This window comes from Pelodiscus sinensis, chromosome 4 (assembly GCF_052426305.1).
Source record: "Pelodiscus sinensis isolate ZL-2025 chromosome 4, ASM5242630v1, whole genome shotgun sequence".
Lineage (NCBI taxonomy): Eukaryota > Metazoa > Chordata > Testudines > Trionychidae > Pelodiscus > Pelodiscus sinensis.
Genome location: NC_143055.1, coordinates 7,042,506 through 7,065,231, shown reverse-complemented (window position 1 = coordinate 7,065,231; position 22,726 = coordinate 7,042,506). Strand labels below are relative to the sequence as shown.

Sequence of the window (22,726 nt, the reverse complement as noted above, 5' to 3'; positions counted from 1 at the left end):
AGAGGTATTTTTCACCTGTATTAGTAATTTGATAGATAAAATCTGGTTTTCTGATCTGCCTCTTACATCCATTCCAATTAAGAATTTCACTGTAATTTGCGGGGAACGTGAAGGTGAAAGAAAGGAGTCGGCTTTACTTTCTTAAAGAGTGCAGATGGATAGAATGAACAATTTCTTTTTGCTTGGAGGAAGACAGCTTAGGAGGACATTTTGGCTACGTCTAGACAGCGGTGCTATTTCGGGATACCAGAAGTATCCCGAAATAGCTATTCCGCGTCTTTAAACGCTCTCATTATTTTGAAATAATGGGTGTGCTACTCCGGCATCCCTGTAACCCTCATTCCAAGAGGGTTAACGGACTTGTCGGAATAGCACTTTATTTTGACATTTGGCACTGTGTAGACCAAGGTTTGTGAAATAAGCTATTTCAAAATTACCTCGTAGCAGAGCTTGAATTGTGTAGCTTATTTCCAGGTAAGGATGCAGTGTAGACGCACCCTTTCTTTAAGCTGGAGAATTCTATTCAACTGAATCTTTCTTGGCCAAAAGGGAAAATACATTCACGATTCAGGAAGCTAAATTTGAGAAGACTACTCAGTGGGATTCTACCAGCTTAATATCGTGTATTTCTGTTGGCTATTTATTATTTGCTCCAGACTTCTATCTGCGTGGGAGTATGTATATTATACGACTCCAGATTAATGTTATTTTTAAGGGCTTCAATTCCAACCACGTGAGCCTGAGCCGTGCATATAATTGGTGAAAGTCTGTACAGTTTGGTAAATACAAGCCAGACACACATCAAGAATCCTAGTTCCATGCACATCAAAGGTGCTGGGATTTCACCTCTAGTCTTTCTGCTGCAAAACCACAAACCTCTTCTGAGCGAAAGTAGAGTCTCCTTTAGCTAGCATTAGCAGAGATCCCTTATTTTTCACCGTGAGGACAACACACACACACACACACACACACACACACACACACACACACACACACACACACACACACCACTCCTGCAGTTGTGACATACCAATACCCAGACAATTTAATGACCAGTCTTGTTGCTCTATTAATATATGGCTCCTGTGCCATCTGCTCAGACTGCTATCTCTACTTCCTCAATAAAAACAATGCCTTCTCTGCAACTTGCATCTCTGATGAGGAATGCATGGCTGTTTCTCAGTTTGGAGGTAGTGGGATAGCCCAATGCCTCCAGTGGAGCTTTGAGACGATCCATCTTCAAATTTGCTGCTCTGTGGAAGATCCTTGCTGTTCCTCATCTTTTTCATTCCATGCATCCATAAAAAATGTCAGCACTGCGCTTTCGATTGCTGCAAGAATGTTAGCCCCTCCGCCCATATTCAGTGCTGATTGCACCATTAATGCTATTCTACATGCTACGGATGTTGATGGTGCAGCATTGAGACGCACTGAACTAGGTTTCAGCTGTGCCCACTAGACTAAATATTGCGTTAGTTCTCAGTTTCCCGTGTACTGCCTGTGTGTGCATGGCCATTTCAGCGGGTTAATGCTCTTCTTATTCTTCTGCTTTCGGTGTCAGGTTCATTGTTCATTTTATATACTGACAAGCACCCTAAAATGATTTGAATTACATGAAAATTTCTCTTTTAAAGAAAGCTGCGTTGCTGGGTTTTAAAAAAACCTTTCAGATATTTTACAGTGAAATTTTTTAAAAATCATTTGCACCTCTGTTAGCGCTGTTGTCGGTTGGGCCTGGGATGGCAGTAAGACGGCATCACGTTGTGATGTGCAGCGAGGTTTGCAAGGGAGAGATTTGGGCTCAGTTTGATCTGCTGCCAAAGTTTGTTCCATCCTAGGAGCTTTTCACTGAAAACACGCTATTCTGCCAAACGAAACGCAACCTGGGACCTGTTCTCTGATATGAAACGAGGCTTACAGGATCGGTCGGCAAAGGCTTCCCCAGGCGACCGATCCACGTCTAGACTATCATGCTGTGCCGGATCAGCTGATCGTCGGCACAGCGCGGCGGCCACGTTTATTTTAACGAAGTGGGGATTATTTAAATTCCCGCTTCTTTGCCTATGCCAGGTAAACTAGTTTACATGGCTCCGTCGACGGAGTCATGTAGTCTACACATACCCTCAGTGTGCTTTATAAACCCTCACGAAGCTCTGTGATGAAACAGGCATGGAGAGATGCAGCGACTTGCCCACTGTCACACAGCAAGTCACAGGCACCATCTTGTGGTCTAGCCATCACACTCAAAAATGCACATATAAAGCAACAATCATTTTTAATTGCACCGGGCACTTTACCTCCACTTCTGAAAATACGTTTCTCTGCACACAATTGGCTCATACGAGACACTCAGACCCTTAGCGCGAGATTTTCAGACCTAAGTGGGGACAATCTAGCGAAGACCGTAACGCTGTCTTACGCCACTTTGTTCTGGTAGTCACAGACAGCCGGGAGACACCTTCAGCCATCTGGCTATGTAGCACAGGGAGGATAAAGGAAACGAGACCCATTTACTTAGCCCAGCAGAACTGGAGTGCAGAAGGCAAACTGTTCCTTGGCCTCGCTGGTGAGAGATAACAGAAGGGCTGAGGGGTGACCGCCCTGCCTTTACGTGCCTTTTCAAGCCTATTACAAAATGGACAAAAGAAGGTGTACAGCACCACTATGGGACAGGAGAGCTCTCCAGTCTGGGAAGGCTCTCCATTCTGGGTGCTGTGATCGGACACAAGGGGGCGCCATAGCACCGTGACTGCATGACACGTGATGCCACTAACTCCCATTAAGCTTGGCTGCCTCTTCAACGTGATTGGCTGAATGGTGCCACGACCCCGAGCGCCAGGTTGCAAGACCCGGAAAGAGGAGACCCTTCAGGACAGGAGCAGCTGCTGCCGGATGATCCTAGAGCAGGCTTGCTCTCCCAGCCCATCACTAATGACTCATCTGCCCCAGTGGTTGCAAAAACTGGCTCCACCAATGCGTCATTCACAAACTGCAAAATATATATGAAAAAAAAATTAAAGGCTTTTCAATCACCAATTAGCTTTTGTGACCCTCCTGCTGGCAGAGAGACAGGTCCTTCCTGCAAACTTTACTATACATACTATATATAAAATGATAGGGTCAAAATGGACGGTTACCTCTCAAGAGAGAGATCTTGCAGTCACTGCGGATAGTTCTCTGAAAACATCCTACTCAGTGGGCAGCGGCAGTCAAAAAACCAAACAGAATGTTGGCATTATTAAGAAAGGGAAACATAGTAAGACAGAAAATATCGTATTGCCTTTCTGTATGTCCATGGTACCCCTGCATCTTCAATACTGTGTGCAGATGTGGTCACTTTATCTCAAAAAAGATGTATCGAAATTGCAAAAGGTTCAGAAAAGGGAAACAAAAATGATTCAGCTACGAACAGCTGCCAAATGAGGAGAGATTAATAACATTGCAACTTCTAAACTTCGAAAAAAAAACTACTATGGCATGACATGACAGAGTTCTATAAAATCATGACTGACGTAGAGTAAAGAAGTAAAGAAGTAAATTTACTCCTCATAACACAAGAGCTAGAGGGTCACCAAATGAAATAGGCAGCAGGTTTAAAACAAACAAAAGGGAAGATTTCTTCACACAAAGCACAGTCAACCTGTGGAACTCCTTGCCAGAGGATGGTGTGAAAACCAGGACTTTAACAGGGTTCAAAAAAGAACTAGTTAAATTCAGGAAGGACAGGTCCATGAATGGCTATTAGTTAGGATGGGCAGGAATAGTGAGTGTCCCTAGATTCTGTTTGTCAGAAGCTGGGAAAAGACGACAGGGGAGGGATCACTTGATGATTGCCTCTTCTGTTCATTCTGTCTGGGGCAGCTGTCAGAAGATGGACCATTGGCCACTGTCAGAAGACGGTCCATTGCTCTGACCCAGTATGGCCATCCTTGTGTTCTTAGGAGCCCTGGCTCTATGAAAAGGAAATCCAACATGACACATTGCTTGGCACCTTTCATTCTAACATGTGGTGCTGTCTGAGTTATATGAACCCCCAAATCATTGTAACTTTCATTACTCCTGGATCTCAAAACCAACTAGAATATAAAAAAATGCTATTGGTCAGAGGCTTTGTATGCTGGCTTCTATCCTGAGACCGTTTTTACAACAGTTACAGACTCTTGAAAACAGAAGTTCTTTCATAGATTCCAACAGCAGAAGGGACAGTTATTTAGTCTGCTCTTCACATAACATCCCTAAAATAATTCCCTAAAGCATATCCTTTTACAAAAAGTCTAATCTTGGTCAAAAAACACAGACAGTGAGACCAATTCCACCATCAATTAGTCTCTAGTTTAACTCTTATTAAAAATTTACACCTCATATGCAGTTTGAATTTGTTTAGCTTGACAACCAGCCATTGGATTGTGTTGTCCCTTTCTCTGCTAGGGTGAGGGGCCATTATTAAATATTTGTTCCCCGTGTCACCCCTTAACCTTTTCTCTGTTAAGCGAAATAGACTGAGCCCGTTGAGTATATCTCATGGCTCTTCTCTGACCCTTTTCCAATATAGCAACGTCTTTCATGAACTGTGGGTGACAGAACAGATGCAGTACTCCAATACTGGGCCACACTAACGGCAGTTATACTGGATACAACTGTTGAAGGGAGAGCCACGTTAGTCTGTTACAGCAGGAATGACGAGGAGTCCTGTGCCGCCTTACAGATGCATTGACGTAGTGGGTTCAGCCTACGAAAGCTGATGCCCAAATAAATCGGCTGTTCTTTAAGGCACCATGGGACTCCTTGGTTTTGTGGATATAACCGGATGACCATTTACAAATTACATTTGATGCTACTATAATAGGTGCATTAAATCATGTACAGTAGACTTCCGATAATCCGGAACCTATGGGATTTAGCTGGTGCCGGATTATCAGCTATGTCGGACTATCAGGAGGTACTATAAACTGGTTATATATATTTATATATATATATATATATATATATATATATATACACATACACATATATATATATATATATATACACACATATACACACACACACACACACACACTATATACTGTATATAAAGTGTTCTTAACCCTTTTTATTGTACATGCTGTATACAGTATACTGTAATGTTTTCGTTTAAGCCTTTTTTACCCTTTTTGCTCAGTTCAGCTGCTGCTGCTGCTACCTTGTGACTCATTTTTTGCCGAAGCTCACTCACTAGGCTCTTGCCATTTTGATGCCAGACTATCAGGAGTGCCGGACTATTGGAATTTTACTGTAATTAAACCCTAATCTAATATCTAGGTTGGCCTATAGCACTATGCTTTTCTGCATCACTTATGAACCTTAATGAGACCATCTTCTTCATAAAAGACATTCTGCTGAAGGTCCCATAACTTCCGTTTGTAATAGCACTCAACCGCTCTGGATAGGCAATAGCTGGCTTACAAAGATAGGAGCAGATGGACTGTGCACTGTAATGACTGAAACTGATTAGTTTCTGATCAATTTTGATTCACATCCCTTTGCAGACAACATTGATGTAATCACCAGCAGACAATGTAACAGGGAGTTAATTTAGATCAAACCAACCACCTTCATTAAGAAGAGACCGTTGCAAGTTTCTCAAGTCCTTAAACATCCGTCATGTCAGCTCGGAAATGATTTATAGGTTTCTATCTTGATTTTCTTTCAAATAAAAAGGGCCAACAGAGGTATCAAAGCACATATTCAATTCACATTGTAAACAGGACATCATCCCACAAGAATTAAAAGCGGGCCAATGCTTCTGTAAACATTGGCCAACCTACCGTCAGTGAAGTCCAAAGCGTACACTGGAAATCTTCGTGCTATGTCATCAAAAATCCCCTTGCCAACATTGAAAAACTCATGCAACTAAAAGAAAGGAAGGAAATGTTGTGTCAGTTTAAAGGCTCGGGTATTGTTAAAAAGATTAACCTCCTTATTCACTGCTGATAGGCACTTAAAAACTAATCCTTTCGCATGGGGGATTCAGATCCAGGCTTTGTAATCACAATGAAAAGAAAAACTTAAAGAACAACAAACGGTCTGGTAGCACTTTAAAGACTAACAAAACATGGAGATGGTATCATGAGATTTTGTGGGCACAGCCCACTTCTTCAGATGACCAGAGCTCTTCCGGTTTATCCTGTACAGACTAACTTGGCTACCCTTCTGAAGAGAATGAAAAGAAAGTTAGCAAGGCAGTAGCAGGTTACATAATCCAAAGCATTGCAACCCTGCCCCCTTCCCGGGAGGGACAATGTTTCTCCCACCTCACAGACGGGGGAAATTGATTCTGGAGGCTGCTGTCATAATAGGGAGGCTATGGTGAAGCCAAGGTCCTGAGGGCAGAGTAGCAGCATGGCTGGTAACCCAGGGACCACAGCTAATGGTGACTAATTCACAAGGCTCCATAGGGACAGACAGACCCCTGTAGGCCACGGGTAGACTCTGTGGCCTTTTCCGTGCCAACTCGTACCCAAAAGGGACAGCGTGGGCAGTCTGCTTCCTTCGGTTTCCATCCAAGCAGATGATCCAGACCAGTAAATCGAAAGGACCCAAACTATTTTTGCACCTAACCAAGTGTCTCCTGCCAGAGAGCACAGCAGCACTTCCAACCCCAAAAGTTCAAAGATCTTTATTTTAGCTTCCTCCCCCCGAATCATAACACTGACTTTTTAAAAATAAGAATCTTATGCTTTTTAAAACAAATAAATGCTAGGGTCTTTTATTTGCTTCTGAGGAATTTTGTTTGTTTGGTTTTCAGGATGCAATAGCTTTGTGCTTTCCGGCTTTTCTCTGCAATGATGGGGGCTAGAAGCCTCCTTTGTTTTTTTTAAAAATGAGATTTTGTTGCAGCCTTCTAGGGCTAACAGTGGGGGCTTTAAGAAAAGCACTGAACATGGAGAGAATCACGATAAAATGGAGTGTTGGCAAGATTACTACACGAAGCAACTTGTTATGGCTGAACACGTCCTCGGCTGCTTTTAAAAATCCACCTCCACACTTTCGTAAGGAGCTGGCAGAACCTAATATATTTGGCTCCTTGGACCATGAAATGAGAAATCTGATTAAGCGCCTTTCAGAAACCAAAATCATCTAACAATTAAAGTACTTTTATTTTTTGCTATTCTAGTCAATGCAGAGCATAACGCACCATAAAACAGATCAAGTGCAAACATCTTTCAAACTGGTTATTTCAAACTAACTTCTTAGAAGGGTCTAATTTGAAGAGAGCCAAAAGTATGTTTGGTGCAGTAGCGCATACAGAAAATACAGTCCCTCCCCATATGGCTTATAGTCTCAATGAGAAACTCAGTACAATACCAGAGACATAACATACACCAATTAACCAGATGGTGGCCCCATCGGGAAAAAGGCACAGGTTTCTCCTCTGTTCTTTGGTTGACCATTCACCTTTGAAAGACTGGATAGGAGGCATGATTTGAAAGGAGAATCGTTTTCTCGTGCTGCAGCACTGTCAGTAACGTGGATTTTACACGTTATAAAATATTCACCAGGGATTGGTTTCAGGTGGCATTGAGTGGATTGCAAATGACAGAACTCCAGCCCCATCTCACATGGAATGTCAATCACGTATTTAATGGACTGAGATCACAACTAAGCTGAAAATGGACTTTTCCAGCCAGGATTCATCTAAAGGGCTCCCCCACAACTACATTTCTGTGCATTTACTCTTCATCACCCTTTGCGTTTGCTTTCAACTTCTTGGTCAACTGTTTGTTTCTCTCGGCATGGTGCTGGCGCTACTGCTGTATCCACAGGATTTTATTTTAAGCTTTCTGCTGAAGATCTCTTGCTTATTTGTGTTAGAGTTTAGTGGGGCAGTCACCCTGCTCCAGGGAAAAGTGTTAAAGACAGCACTGGGAGAGGGCTGACCCAGAAGCCAATTGGAGGTGAGCTAAAGCTAGCCAATCAGAGGCTAGGAGGGCTGTATAAAAGACATGGCTGGCCAGGCTGAACACACATTCCATCTTCAGAAGGATAAGGCCCTAGCTGTCTGCTAGTGAGTTACCACAGACAGAGCAATGCTGGGGAAAGGCAGAGTGAGCCAGGGGAGTTCTGGCCTGTGTAGTCCCAGGCTAAGGCCTAATGACAGGGGCGTGAGGAGTACTAGGGCTGCAGGGAGGCAGCGGGTCCATACCCCTTTGCCAGTGATGAGTGGCCATTTCAGACTGCAGTCTGCCCCTGAGACACGGGGCTAGATGACAACTGGCAGTGGCTCACTGAGGCAAGGTATGTATAGGGGATTGGGGGATCCTTGAATAGGAGGATCCAGGGTGTGGGGGCACTGAGGCAGGGCAGTACCCCGAGGGAAGGGCACCATGGTCTTGGAGGGACGCAGGTTCTAACGTAAGGTGGCAGAGCCATTAACAGAAAAACAGGTAACGGCAGGGGAGACACCGTCTGGAAGGAGGCGCTCTAGCACTGAGCAAGCTCCCAAGTGGCCAGAGGCGCCGCGGCAGTGAGTCGCGCCATGTTACACAGAGTTTTGAACTCCTGCCCCTTGTTGGCCGTCTAAGCAGCTAAGGAACTAGGAACTTGGGAAAAGAAAAACACCTCCCCATACAAACATATGAGTGTTGAAGCAGTTTGTATTCTAAAAGGTTAATATTTTTAGAAGTAAATATTCCCAAAGGCACAGGTCAGACAGAGAAATACAATTTCTAATGAGCAGCCTGTTTACTCATCTCGCCGTAGCAAGCACAAGGGACCAGTCATGAGAATGGCTACCCACTGAGGGGAAAATTATGGCACTTCTGTGCTTGGCTGGCACAAGCTGCTGACTCAGGGTCTGTTCTGGCAGCATGCAGCAGTTCTCTGGCACACAAACGGATGATGGTCTGGGTGCTAGTGGGAAGTGCAGCATGGAAGGAAAAATTATAGGGAGAGTTATGCATGCAGTGAAAGTAAGGGGAATTTGGAATTCATGAGCAGAAACACCATCTTTGTAAGCCTTGTTCCCTATTATAACTTGAATGGGGAAGGCTATTGCTTGGCTCTTTGGCAGGCTCAAATGTACTGCAGGTTGAACCTCTACTCCAGCACCTGACCAGTGCCAAAGCAGAGAATTTGCTGGATCATGGGAGGTGAAAATTGTCTAGTGGCATAACCATCATGTCCACTGCTTACTGGGCTCTTAGAAAACATATAGGGGTAAATGGGAGCTACATAACAGCACAGAAGACAGAGAGCTGGTCTGTAAACAAACTTTATGGGACTGTGGGAAACCTGGCCACATTTATGGTAAGTGAACATCTGGCTTAGTAAAACCATGCCGGATCCTGGATATTGCCAAGCCATGGTGCTGGACTAGAGAGGTTCAACCTCTAGTGGACAATGGAACACAAAACACCCCCCCCTTAAAGAAACAAAACTATTGCTTTTCAAAGTTTATCAGGGTAATTCAAGTGTTGGTTGGGTTTTAATTCCTTACGTATCATACAAGTTTAGATCACAGGATTTGTTAAAAGGAGCCGGCTTCAGCCATTAGTTTCTGTTATTGCTGGTAATCTTCCCTCTAGAAGGGTGGCAGCCTACATATGTTTCTCTAGGCCTCTGTTCCATTCGCTCTCCATTCAAGCTGTGTTTAACTCTTGGTACTTCTTGCTATATTGCAGCTTGCATACACGGCCTGACTCTTCTAATCACCTAAGTCAGGGGTTCTCAAACTTTGTGATACCACAACCTCCTAAAATGCTAAATGAATCTGTGAGACCCTCTCGCCCTCCCCACGTCACTGCCCTGGGTCGCTTCCTCCCCCCTTCTCACCAGACTCCTTGCCCTCCTGGGGTTCCTTCAAGGCATTTGCAGTCCTTAACACCCTGCCCCCTGCAGACTCCTTCCCCCCCATCTCTTTCTCCTCTGTCTCTCTTTTCCACTCTGCGTCCCTTTGGTTCCTTCTCTCTCTTCTCTGCTCCATCCTCCACTTCTCTCCCATGTTTCCTCTGCCTCCTCCTCTGACCCCCATGTGCCCTTGTTTTACCTCAGGGTCCTTTGCCCCAACCCAATTCCCCAGCTCTCTCCCAGCTGGGGAAACGTTTGGTCACCCAGCAACTGTGCCCAGGCCGGCCCCTCGTGCGTCTGCTCCTGTGCCGGCCTCACTCTCCCGCTGCCTTGCCTCCTGCTGCAGCTGAGCCATGCTCCTGAGTCCTGCGACCCCAGCCACGCTGCGTGGCTTGCTGGCGGCTGCCTTCCGCCGCCCTGCCGCTCTTCGCTGCCCAGGGGAGAGGGGTCGCAAGTGAAAAACTGAATCTAGCTGCGATCCCCCCTCTAAGTTGCTTGCAACTCCCTGGGGGTCGCGACCCACAGCTTGAGAAATGCTGACCTAAGTCATCACGTTGTCTAGTGCAATTTCCTCCCCTGGTCTCAATTCCAAAACCTCGTCACCCCTCTCTCCCTCACGTCCACTCAAAATGATCTTAGTGGTTTGTGTCCAACTTCATCCATCTCTTCTTCAAGGCATTCCATTGGCTCCCTCTCTTCGGCATGTCAAACACACTTCTTGTGTCCACTTCCAAAATCTTCCATAATTCAGCACTGCCTACCTCCCTGGGCTATTGTCTCCTGGCAAAGTCATCGCCTTCCTTGGCTTGGATACCAAGAATCCTCTGGTTCTCCCCCACACTGCACGGGAATGTGAAAAACTCCTACCCCAAATGTGTACATCCACCACCCAACCCTCCACGCTCACTTCTGATGCAATGCGCACAGAAAACAGCAGCATGGCAATGGGAGGGCAGGTACCGCGACTGAGAGGGTAAGAATTAAGCACAGAGTCCTGCTACGCTAAAGCATCCTATACATTTGGAATATCTTTCTTGCACATCATCCCAACATCGACGTCTCTGTCCATGTGCTTGCTCTTGCCTTTCCGAATGTAAGCGGGGAATGTGAAATCTCCCGATGCCATGCCAATAGAAGCGATGTATAATGACCTATACATGACTCAAGGTGCATCTACGCTGTGCCGTTTTTCCCAGAACAACAAACTTTATTCCAGAAAAACAATACTAGCGTCCACACTGCAACTGCGTTTTTTTGACAGAGCTGAAATAACAGGTGGCTTTTTCCGACGGCAGTAAACCTCATTCCATGAGGAATAAGCCCTTTTCCAAAAAAGATTTTTTGGAAGAGGGTGTGTGTAGAATGTTCCACTGCTGCTATTTCAAAATAGCTCCTCCCCAGTGCATCCTGGGACTCTTAGTCGAGATAGCATGTCTACATTAGGAAAGCCTGCCTCAGACTAATTTTGAGGCTTCCCTGTATTGTGGGTGCTCTCTTTCAAAATAAGCTATTCCAGAAGATATCTTCCAGTGTTTGTAGTATAGACATACCCACAGTCTCTTGATTCTAGTTAGGGATTATGCCCTTGCTCACTTTAAGGCTTCGTCTAGACCTCAGTGCTTTTTCGGGATACCAAGGAATGTGTCCGAAATTTTTTTCAGAAAAGCGGGCGTGCTCTTTTGCCATCCCTGTAAACCTCAGTCTCTGAGACATAGGAGATATGTCGAAAGAGCAGGTTTTTCTGAAATTTGGCGCTGTGAAGATACGCCAAATTTCAGAAGAGCCTCTTTTGAAAGAAAAGCGAATAAAAGATATGCGAATTGCAAACTGCAATTTGCATATCTTTCTCTGACTTTTCTTTGTAGTCTAGGTGTAGCCTAAGATGAGGAGGTAGTATGCTGCTTAGTAAAGAGGAGGATTTCAAGACAGCACAACTAAGACAGCTCACGGCAAGGACTCTAACCATGACGTGTTTTCTAAATGGTCCTCAGAGACCAACTGAAGCAGTGCTGCTGTGCTAGATGCTGAGTCGAGATGATATCGTGGCCGTATGCTTCCCCAAGGGAGAAATGTGTGTGTGTGAGAGAGAATTGCATTCATTTTTGTGAGGCTGGTTGTCTATTCTCCACTGCTGCTGCAGGGGAGGTACAGTGGGAGAAAAGGTAAGGAAGATTTTCACATTATTACACAATCATTCCGCCCGCTGCAGGAATGCTCATGCTCGCGAGTGATAGAGAGGCTGTTGTCTGTAGTGGCTTACGGTATTTTATTTCATTGGGGGTGGCTCGCAGGCTATAATTACATTTCAGTTTCCTGAACGCCTGTCTGCTTTGAAGCACTGACGATATTGTCTTTCCCTGTTTTTTTTTAAACCTGTCAGATGGAGCACCCGTAATGAGCAGTCAATGTCAATGAAGTTCATTCCCATGTAGATGAATGATACAGGCAATGTGCATCCAGGGAAACAGCCCAAAGCTAGGCATCTTTTTTAGGCAGAGAAAATGCTCTGGAGGACACTAAGGCCTGACTGACACTTAAAAGTTTTGCATTTCAGCTATGCTGGTTAGGGGTAATCCATGAAGTACTGCCTATTAAAGTCCCTAGGTCAAAAAAGAAACTGCCAAATAAAGAAAGATTAAAATTGGAACATGTCTGCCCACCACACAAACAACCTGAAGACATCAGAAAAATAGCCACCCCTCAAGTTCTAGTCACCTTACACTTTTCACACAGACGCTGTGGTTTCCACCTGTGACACGCCCCTGTGTGATGTGCCCCACTGTTTACAGAAATAGCTTCAGAGGAAAGGGAGCAAAGGGTTAAACCTGCGCTGGAGGAAAGCATAGCTTCAAATCTGTTGTAACCAGTTTGAAAAGTGTTTTAAACCGGTTTTGCAAATCTGAACTCCAGCGTGAACAGGGTTAAGAAGCGTTCCAGAGTCACCGGTTAGAGACATGTCTCTAGAAGAGGGGATTCTGCAGCCTGGGATAAAGGCAGAATGCCCTTTGGCATTTTTACTTGTTTCAGGGATGAAAGTAACTTACATTTCTCACAGGTCCTGTTGTATCACCCCTCTTTGGGGAGGTCTCAGAGCTGGGGGTTGGGTTACTATACGACAGTGCCTGTAAGAACTGTTAAGTGTGGAGTAGAGTGTGTGTGTGTGGGGAGGGGCAGGAGTCAGGGCAGGGGCTGGGAGAGTGGGGAGGCTGAGGGCAGGATACGGGGAGGCTGAGTGTATGTGGGGGGGGGAAGGAGTCAGGGCAGAGGCTGGGAGCGTGGGGAGGTTGAGGGCAGGGGAGGATGCAGAGTCAGGGCAGAGGCTGGGAGCGTGGGGAGGCTCAGGGCAGGTGGCAAGGGAGAAGTGCAGGGTGTGTTTGGAAGGGTAGGGGTGAAGTTAACTTTATTTGGCTGGTGGATGGGTCCCTGCCTCCCTGCACCTCTTAGTTGCCAAGAGAGCAGTGGGCCATCTGCGTGGGTGCATTGCTGCAGGCAAACAGGCAGCATTGGCCTGTGAGACCCCCTGGCCTGACACTCCGTACCCTGGCTTCTTCCTAAGGACCCACAGCAGCAGCATACAGGGGATTGCATGCGTGCTGCCCAGCATCCAGTGAGAGGCAAGCATGAGTGCACCAGGAACCCAGCTAGGAGCACCCATACTACTTCCCGAGCATCCCCAGCCAGTCCCCTTTCACACTTGCCTGCCTCACCGCTGCTTATTGCCAGGGCCAGCCTGGAGCAGGAGCCACGGGGCCCCACGGGAGCCCAGCTGGGAGAGTGCACCGCAAGCCTGCAGCACAGCGCCCCAGCCAGCTCTTACTGGAGCCTTATTTCCACCTCTGGTCCTAAATCATCATGTTTTAGGCCCTGAAAACCAGCCAGAACATGGATTTGGGATGAAAGTTTCCACTCTGAACACAGTAAGCTGCTCAGCGCTTCACGGCTCTTGCAGTCTAGGGAAAAGAGCGAGAGATGAGAAGCAGCACACAGCTTGGATAATAAAACCTGCGTGCGGACAGACTGGGTGCAAGACTGACATTATGAGCGCCCCAGAGGAGAAAGCAGAGACCCAGCTCGCTCACTGAGAAACGTAGCTTCTCCACGGGAATTTCTCCTAGAGGAGAGCCACGAAACCCTCAGATCCAAGCTGGTACAAGTGCTGCTCACAATGTCAGTAAGGATGAAGAGTCTTCAGGGACCGTCTTGCCATCTTCCTAATTAAAGGTGCTAATGTGCATTTGCTCTCCTTGGCAATTTATAGTAACCCATCCATCCTAGTCCTCGTGAAGCATCATAATTTGAAGGGGTTGCCTTTAATTTTCAGTAGGAAGTTGTGTTTAGACCTCCAAGTAACAAGATTCATTGCATCTATAAAGTATCAGAGGGGTAGCCGTGTTAGTGTGAATCTGCAAAAGCGACGAGGAGTCCTGTGGCACCTTATAGACCTCTCTATAAGGTGCCACAGGACTCCTCGTCGCTATTGCATCTATAAGGAACTCAAAAGGAACCACCGTGCTTTTGAACCTCTTTGCACCGTTGCAAAAGAGATTTATTTCAATGGCCTAAGAAACAAGAATATTTTAGCAGAACTAGCCTGGCAGTAACACACAAGGGGTGGTCTACATGGCTTCTGGGAGTGAGTCTTAGCCCAGCCCGACAGATTTGTGCTAGTGGGGGCTAAAACTGCATTTGGACATTCCAGGGTAGGTTGGCACTCAAGCTCTGAAGGCCTAAGGAGTTGGGTGGGCTTTAGAGCTCACATCCAATCGTCAAGTTCTGATAGTGCGAGTACGTCATCAGGTCCTGTGTTTTATTTAGACAGGAACAGTAGTAGAAAGCCAGGACTTAAAACGTTTTTCTCATCCTTACCTTGAGCGGCTTGTGGTTGTGTGTTTTGTGCCCCTCGTTCACTGCAGAGGGTCTCTGATTCACCACCGTCAGCAGGTGGCGCTGGTGTACCAAGGCTTCTTTAAACTCCTCTTCCGTTTTTGTTTCTAGAAGCTTCTGCCGAAAAGTTATATCCGAAAACATCGTGGCAAAGGTCCGGCCCACTTCGGTGGCAGTTTTCGTACTTTTCTGAGAAAAGCAAATGATGTGGAGATTAAGGATCGTAACAAACTCTTACATTATTTAGAAACCGTAAAACTTCAAAACAAAACACCACTCAAGGCACCAGTCTTCCTTCACTTGACGGCCAAGACTAGAACACAACATTACACAGTTCCCCTGAAATTGCTGCTAGCACGTACCCCCAAAGCAGGGAAGGAAGAGCCAGTAAATTCTGCCTTTTAGAGTCTGAGAGACCATTTCTTACAGGGGAATATTGAAAGGGGCACTGGTTTGTGCATTGTAATCTCAAGCATGGCATTATGTTTATGTAGATTTTAGCATTTGGGGCTTAATCCAAAATCCAGTGTGATGTTAAGTGTATCATTTGCAAGTGCGTATCAATGGATTGCTTGTACGACATTAGGTGCAAAGTTGAGAGGTAGGTTTCGAAAGCGACATCCAGAGGGATAAGAACTATTGTGACCATGTCTCATAGGAAACACGTCTCAGAAGAATGAATTTCATAGACATTTGGAAAAAAAACTGTAACTAGGACTGTTGTGGAAGTGTCTTCCTGACAATACTTCAATCCTCTCTGTCCTTGCTGTGGTGAATGTCCCCTACTGCCTCTCCACCTCGACGGCCCAGAAATGCTCCTCCGCTGAAGAACGCCAAAGCCTTACAGGAGTATTGTTCAGCTACTCCACAAACACAGTCGTTGCTTTTATATTTTCATTTTAATGAATCCTTTCACTGGTGCTTTGATAAATTCACTTTCATGAATTAGATACATGAGATTGGCAGGCAAAGAATCCTGGGCTTTTCTGATGCACCACTAAGGAGCACAGACACACAAAGCTTCAAAAGGGAGGTGCCACGCAGGGAATGCAATCTCATCCTGCATAGAGAGTTTGGGTCCCAGCTACCCCCAAAGGCCCTGTACACTGCATTAGAGAACCCTAGATCTAGGCAACATTGCTAGCTCTCCTTTCTTTGTATGCAGTTACCTTGTACCATAGGCTCTTCACAGCTGTCTGCAGAGTGCTTAGCTCCCCCTCATCACCCGCACCACTCTCTACCGCACAGCCATGCTGAGCTCAGCACTGCCTTCGAAGAAAGAGTGCCCCTGAGTCACTAACTTAGCAAAGTGCATTCTACACCAGCAGTTTTCAAACTTTAGCAACCCGAGGACTCCCATTTTGATTTGAAATTTTTCCATGGACCTCACCCAGCTTCTAATTTTTTCCAGGAGTGCTCAACAGCCCTAGGCCCTGCCCCCAACGCTACCCTTCCCCCAAGATCCCACACCCTCACATTTTCCCCACCTCTTTCTACCCTATGCCCTTCCCTGCCAGCACCCCCTTCATGCTGCTGAACAGCTAGTCTGTGGTGTAAGAGGCACTGGGAGGGAGGTGGAGGAGTTGTTCAGCCCTGGACATGACTCGTGAACCTCCTGGCATATCCTCACAGGCCGACCCTGCTTTGAGAACCGCTGCTCTAGACAAATACAGTTTGTAGACACTGAAACCCAAAATCAACACAGCTGAGTGGGCTCAGTTTGCTGCATTCCAAGGGCGACATATGTACGTTTGTATTTAGTGTGAACAGTTTCACACATCCATGCGATTGGTACTAAAAGTATTTTTATATAAACAAGGAAAAAATTAAGTCTGAAACTGCCGAACCAGACTGGACATAAACAAACAAACAAAAAATCAATCAGTTTTTCTATGACCTTCAGCTGAGTGCCTCACAATTTTAGTGAATTTCTCCTCACATACCCCAGGAAATAGGGAAAACACTATTATCCCATGTTTACAGAGGGGGAACTGAGGCAGAGAGATTAAGGCCCAGGTATTTAAAGGTACTTTGGCACTGTTGGATCCAGCATTGCAGCACCTACATCCCATTTTCAAATAGAGATTTTGTCTAAATTCTTTTGAAAATGAGTCTCAGGCTTCCAAATTAGTTAGGCATTGTAATGCTGAACTCAGGAACACCTTTTAAAATCTTGACCTTAGGCCCCATCTTCACTTGCCACATGAGATATCGATCTTCTGGCGTTTGATTTAGCAAGTCAAATTAAGACCCGCTAAATGGAACGCTGAGGGTGGCTTTGGTCGGCACCGGTACTCCTCGTAGTTGTGAAGACTAAGGGAAGCCAATGGGAGTGTTTGCTCCTCAGCCTCCCTCTGTGAGGACGGCGCCAAGCTCAGCCTAAGGTAAACCAACTCCAGCACCATAGTTATGTAGCTCGAGTTGTGTACCTTAACCCAACCTTCCAGGTCTAGTATAGACCTGGCGGAAGTGACTTGTCCAAGGTCTTGCTCAGTCTGCAGTGGAGCCGATATTTGAACCCTGGTCTTGCAAGTCCCAGTTCAGTGTATTAAGTACCGAACCATTCTCCCGGCTTCAAAAACCCACCGCCATACTGAGTTCAGAGCGAATATGGCTGGAGTATGGCTAAAGAGATTGAAGTGAGAGAAAGGTTCAGATTTCTATAGTTCAAACAGCAGGGGGCAGTCCAGATCCCAGTGCGGCTCATGCCCCCCATAAGTCCACTGCTTCAGCACCTGATCTCCACTGACTCAATAACTGGGATCCTCCAGTAGAACTTGAGCTCAGACGCCCTGTATGACGACAGGGCGTTTGTTGCCTAGTCTACTCATTGTGCATTAATTATACTGATGACCTAAGAATGTCCAAACACAATGAGGTTTGGTAGGCCCCAAATCAGGACCAGTATTATTACAGTTGGGAACCCCAAAGTGCATGGTTGCAAGACCTGGACTTAGAATCCTAGGGCTGGAAGAGACCTCAGGAGTCATCGAATCCAGCCCCCTGCCCAAAGCTGGAACAACCCCAACTCAATCATCCCAGCCAGGGCTTGGTCAAGCCAAGACTTAAAAACCTCTAGGGATGGAGACTCCACCCCCAGGGGTTCCCGCTGAGATTTTCCATCCGTGAGCGGAGTGAGTTTTGTCTTGGGCACTAATATTGACGTCATGTGCGCTCGTTTGGATGTGTGCTGCTGTGGCACCCACCAGTTACGAACAAAATTATACACACACACGCGCCTATTTTAAATTGCTATGTCAGAAAAAAATACTAAAAACCGGCTAGTTGACAAGGTGCATGACCCTGCACCTACCCACCCTGAAAAGCATCCAGCTTGCAGTCCCCTGCCCCCAACACACACTGTGCGTGCCCCACTGCTTGCACGCCCACCAGGACCACACACAGCCACCCTATAGTTGTGTCCAGCCTTGCAATTTGCCCCCGACTCCCAATATGCCAGCAGTATATACGCCAGACCCATGCTATCTGCCCCCCAAATATGAACAGCTAGTACTTGGACCTAGAGCCCACAGCCCAAGCAGCACTGCCCAGAGACCTGTGCCCAGCCCTGCACCTCACCTGTTTCTCTGCCTCCCCAAATCGCCCAGGGACGTGTGCCCGGCCCCACACCTTGCTCCCCCCCCCCCCCCGGAATTTACCTGCGCCCAGTACCTCCCCACCACCAGACAGCTGGTGCCTTTGCCTCCCACCCAGCCAGTTTCTGTGCTGGGCCCCCACTGTCCTTGGCCTCACTGCCTCCCCCACTGGTACAGACCCCGGTACCTGTCCTGCCACTCTCCTGCCCAGGCTCCCACGCGGTGACTCCAACCCCAGCCACTAGAGCAGCCCTCTGCTGCTCACCATGAGGCTTGAGGCTCCTCTGCCATGCAGCTCCTCTGGCCCTGGCCGCTGGAGCAGGCTCCTGACACCCGCTGTGCGGCTGCGCGGCTCTGCGTAGGAGGTGGGAGCAGTGGAAATTTTTTCTGCACGCCCGCTTAGAGGGAACCCTGTCCACCCCCTCCCTAGGGAACCCATTCCAGTGCTTCCCCACCCTCCAAGGGAAATCATTTTTCCTAACATCCAACCTAGTCCTCCCCCACTGCAACTTGAGCCCATTGCTCCTTGTTCTGCCATCTGTCACTACTGAGAACAGCCTCTCTCCAGCCTCTTTGGAACCTCCCTTCAGGGAACTGAAGGCTGCTCTCAAATCCCCTCTCACTCTTTTCTTCTGCAGACTAAACAAACCCAAATCCCTCAGCCTCTCCTCATAGATCATGTGCTCCAGCCCCCTATCATTTTGGTTGCCCTCTGCTGGACTTTCTCCAATGCATCCATATCCTTTTAGTAATTGGGGCCCCAGAATTGGACAAACCTTCTGTTATCTGCCGTAAGTTTATTAGCACAGTTAGTAAAATGACCCACCAGCAAGGTAGAGCGCGCTCATGCAGTATGAATGTCTGAGCACCCATCCCCTCTCTCTACCCCTTGCAGGACAACCTGAACCGTTGGTCACCATCTTATCATCACCGCCTTCCTCGTCATCTGGCATCCCCCAAGATTTGCCTCCCCCCAAGAGCACAGGCCAGGATACCCCTTTGATAATGTGTGATGCTGATGCCCCTTTGCCTAACGAATGCGCAATGGTGGGTTCATCCCCTTTTCCTTATTTGCATTTCCTCATCTGCCTACGACTGGGCTGCCCTCCTCCCATTGGCTAATAGAGCTTTTACCTCACACTTGTGTCAATTGGGCAGCATGGCAGGCTTGTGCCAGACATCTGCTGCAGTTACTACCTTAAAACAGCCCCAGACGGTAACAACTAACATGTTGTGGTTCCTGGTCAGGAATGTAGCCATGACAGCATTCCATCTTATGATCCAGGGCAGGGGTGGGGAACGATCGGTCAGGTGCCACTCACAAGTGAGAAGCCCCGGAATGAAAAGGAGAAAGATGCTCCCCACATTACCCCTCACACACCAGAGCCTGGGGGGCCCAGATGAATAGATTTTGCATGCTCCAGTCCTGCAGGAGGATAGTGGGGGTAGGGGGAAAAGTGGGGTCTGGAGAGCCAGTGAGGGCTCCCTAATGCCGGGGGGAGCCCTGAGCCTCGGAGGCCAGATCCAGGCAAGCTAGGGGGGGGGGCGGGGCGCATCTGACTCCCGAGCCTTAGATTCCTCATCCCTGATCTCGGGCATTGATAAAGGCTCAAAAGCTGTAAGTGACTCTTTAGCGTGTCTCCAGTAGCTCTTTGCAGCACATGATAGTAAAACACTGTGATTTAATTATTAACCAGGCTACGTTGTTAACCTACGAGGATGCTTTTACCATGTTCTTGACCAATCCACTTGCACTAAGTTATTAATTTATTTTCTGAGATAATCATATATATTGCTCACCATCCTGTTTAAATGTGAAACTAGAGTACCATAGCAAATGGAACAATGATTTCACACGACTGTAGCTCTTTGGGGGAATGCTGATCACTAATTTGGCTCCTGAACCACTGAAGCCTGAGGCCATGTCTTCCCTAGAGAGAAGACTGACGCTGCCGCGATCAATTTTCTGGAGTTTGATTGAGCAAGTCTAGTTAAGACTCGCTAAATCGAATTCAGAGGGCGCCCCTGTTGGCTGCTGGTACTCCTGCTTGCATGAGGAGTAAGGGAAGCCGATGGAAGCGTTTGGGAATGGCAGGGAAATGAAAAACATTGTACATCAACTCTAGTTACGTAATTAAACATAGATGGAGTTGCATATCTTCATTCAACTTCCCCTTTAGTGTAGGACTAGACTGATCTAGGGTTACTCCAGGTTAGCTGCTAAGCTAAGGCTTTTGAACCTTTGGTCTTGTTTGCTAAGCTATCATGTTACAGGTTTTGGAGGCAAATTACATCACTACCTTAACTTATATCCATGCTTTACTTAGCAACTAGCATATTGATACAGGCTACAAATTGAGGCAAGAGCTAGGCTACCAGATCAGTCATAGTCAACCTCACAGACCATTGTCCAATGCTAGACAGGAAGTCATTTGTCATAAGTTTATACCTTGTGCTCGCTGCTGAACAGGAAGGAGATATTAGCTGACAATCACTGTGGTGACCTCAGTCCTGCCCCCTTCCTGCTGTGGCTAGAAAACAGGTAGCCATGCACCCTAGTAGGGCCCCACAAGAAAACCATAAGGAAGCATTCTGAGTCATCAAAGCACATGATGGAGAAAACTCACCATTTTGGGAGGCGCAAGAACCAATATCACAAATCTCACTTCACAGGAGTTTTCCCCCCAGTTCTGAGGCCTCTCCAGGCGGCTGATGCAAACATGACGTCGCTGAAGAGACTTTATAGTGCAACTGTCAAGGGAGATGGAAGTGTTATGGCTTAGGTCAGACAATACCAAAAGAAGGTTTTACATAGGCACATCCTAGCTAGGATGGGGCAGGGAACCTTTTTTGGAAAAATCAGTCAGGGGCCGCACGCAACTGAGAAGCAAAAAAAGAAACCCTCTCTGATGTGTCCCCTGAAAAGGGGGGAAAGACACTCCCTACATTCTCCTCCCACACCAGAGACTAGCGGGGCCCAGCCTAGTAGACTGTGTGCTCCAGACCTACGGTGAAGCAGCAGGGGGGATGGAGCGCCAGCCCCTGAGCCTCGGGAAGCCAGTTTCAGGTAAGCAGGGGCCACACCTGGCCCCCAGTTCTGAGGTTCCCCACCCTGAGCTAGGAGACCACATGCATGTGTAAAAACAGGTGGCTTGAACGTCCTTGATCGTAAAAAGACAAAAATGGCATGTAAATGGCAGGTTTTCCTTCTTTTCTAGACCTCAATCCTGCAAGCTGTTGAGTGGGAATGGCCCTTTATGCCATCAAGGCCGGGCTCACAGAGCAGGGCTGGGACCCTATTTCTCTTTGTCCTCTCCCGGCTTCTGTATAATAATCAATAAACCTGTAAAACGTATTCTAAAATTGCAGTATTGCAGCGAGTTCCAGCTAGTAGCACCCCTTTATTTTTAAAAGGAATATGAACAGAGAGTACTTTGCACTTCTGCAGATCCATTCATGCAGAGGTCTCAAGTGCCAGTGCAAACAATGAAGGGTATAAGCCAAGAAACAAAATGCTTCTCTCCCTTATTCCTCTTCTAACAGATGCCTCAATATTTGTTTTCAAGAGGTTTTCCCCTCCCTGCAAGGTTGGATGATTTTTAAATTCCATTACAAATATCAGGGCCTGACCTCCCTCTTTTTGCTGGAAAAGTCAGACAGCCGTCAGAGGACCCAAATGGTGGCATCATAAGCTCAGTGATTAAACTTGAGTTGGAGGTCTCTCAGGCCCATTAGAGAGGACAAGGCGGATGAAGAACTAAGCAGCCATTTAGATCTTTCAAAGATTGCCAGGACTTCCACCAATGAGAAGCCAGAATCTGACATTTCTAAAGTTAAAACAAAACTTTATTAAAACATGGGAGCCATTTTTAGGCATGATGACAGAGCAGTAGTTTCTCTTTGCTTTTACCGCAACCACCACAACATACTGGTGAGGTGGATATCCATAATTCCTCTCATTTTTACCAGTGGAGAAACTGAGGCCAAACAAGGTGACTTGTCCAACATTACACACAGGTCTATGGCAGACATGGGAAACGCAGAAGTCTAAACTATATCCCAGACAGCACCCTCACAATTCCTGTAAAACCACTACTAAATGTTCGGCTAATACATTTTAAAGTTCTTTGGAAACAAAGTGGTAGATTATGTATGATAATTTCACTACTGGTGTGATTAGTACAAAGCAGCAATATTCCAATCTAACGACCGTGCGCGACTGCAACATGAAAGTTTGTTATTTTTAATTTTAATACTAAAATGGAGTAGCCTTGTGGCGCGTCAGAGACTTATCAAAAACACAAAGTATCATGAGCTTTCGTGGTTACAACCCACTTCATTTTCATTTTAACGTAATAAATAAAAGCAAGATTATGGTGCTGCTCTTTTCCAGTGAACACTGGCCAAATAAATGACTA

The 22,726-nt window shown here is 46.6% G+C and overlaps 1 protein-coding gene across 7 annotated transcripts in view; it reads right to left on the bottom strand.

Moving 5' to 3' along the window:
* SLC4A11 (solute carrier family 4 member 11) overlaps window positions 1-22,726 on the bottom strand; it is a 256,640-nt gene that overhangs the window by 53,752 nt on the left and 180,162 nt on the right. For all 7 annotated transcript variants that reach the window (XM_025179543.3, XM_075931014.2, XM_089777745.1 and 4 more), the window contains exons 7-9: window positions 20,936-21,059; window positions 14,695-14,901; window positions 5,808-5,892 (exon numbers count right to left, since the gene is read on the bottom strand). In XM_025179543.3, coding sequence (XP_025035328.1) covers window positions 5,808-5,892; window positions 14,695-14,901; window positions 20,936-21,059 — 416 coding nt within the window. The remainder of the gene's footprint in view (window positions 1-5,807; window positions 5,893-14,694; window positions 14,902-20,935; window positions 21,060-22,726) is intronic.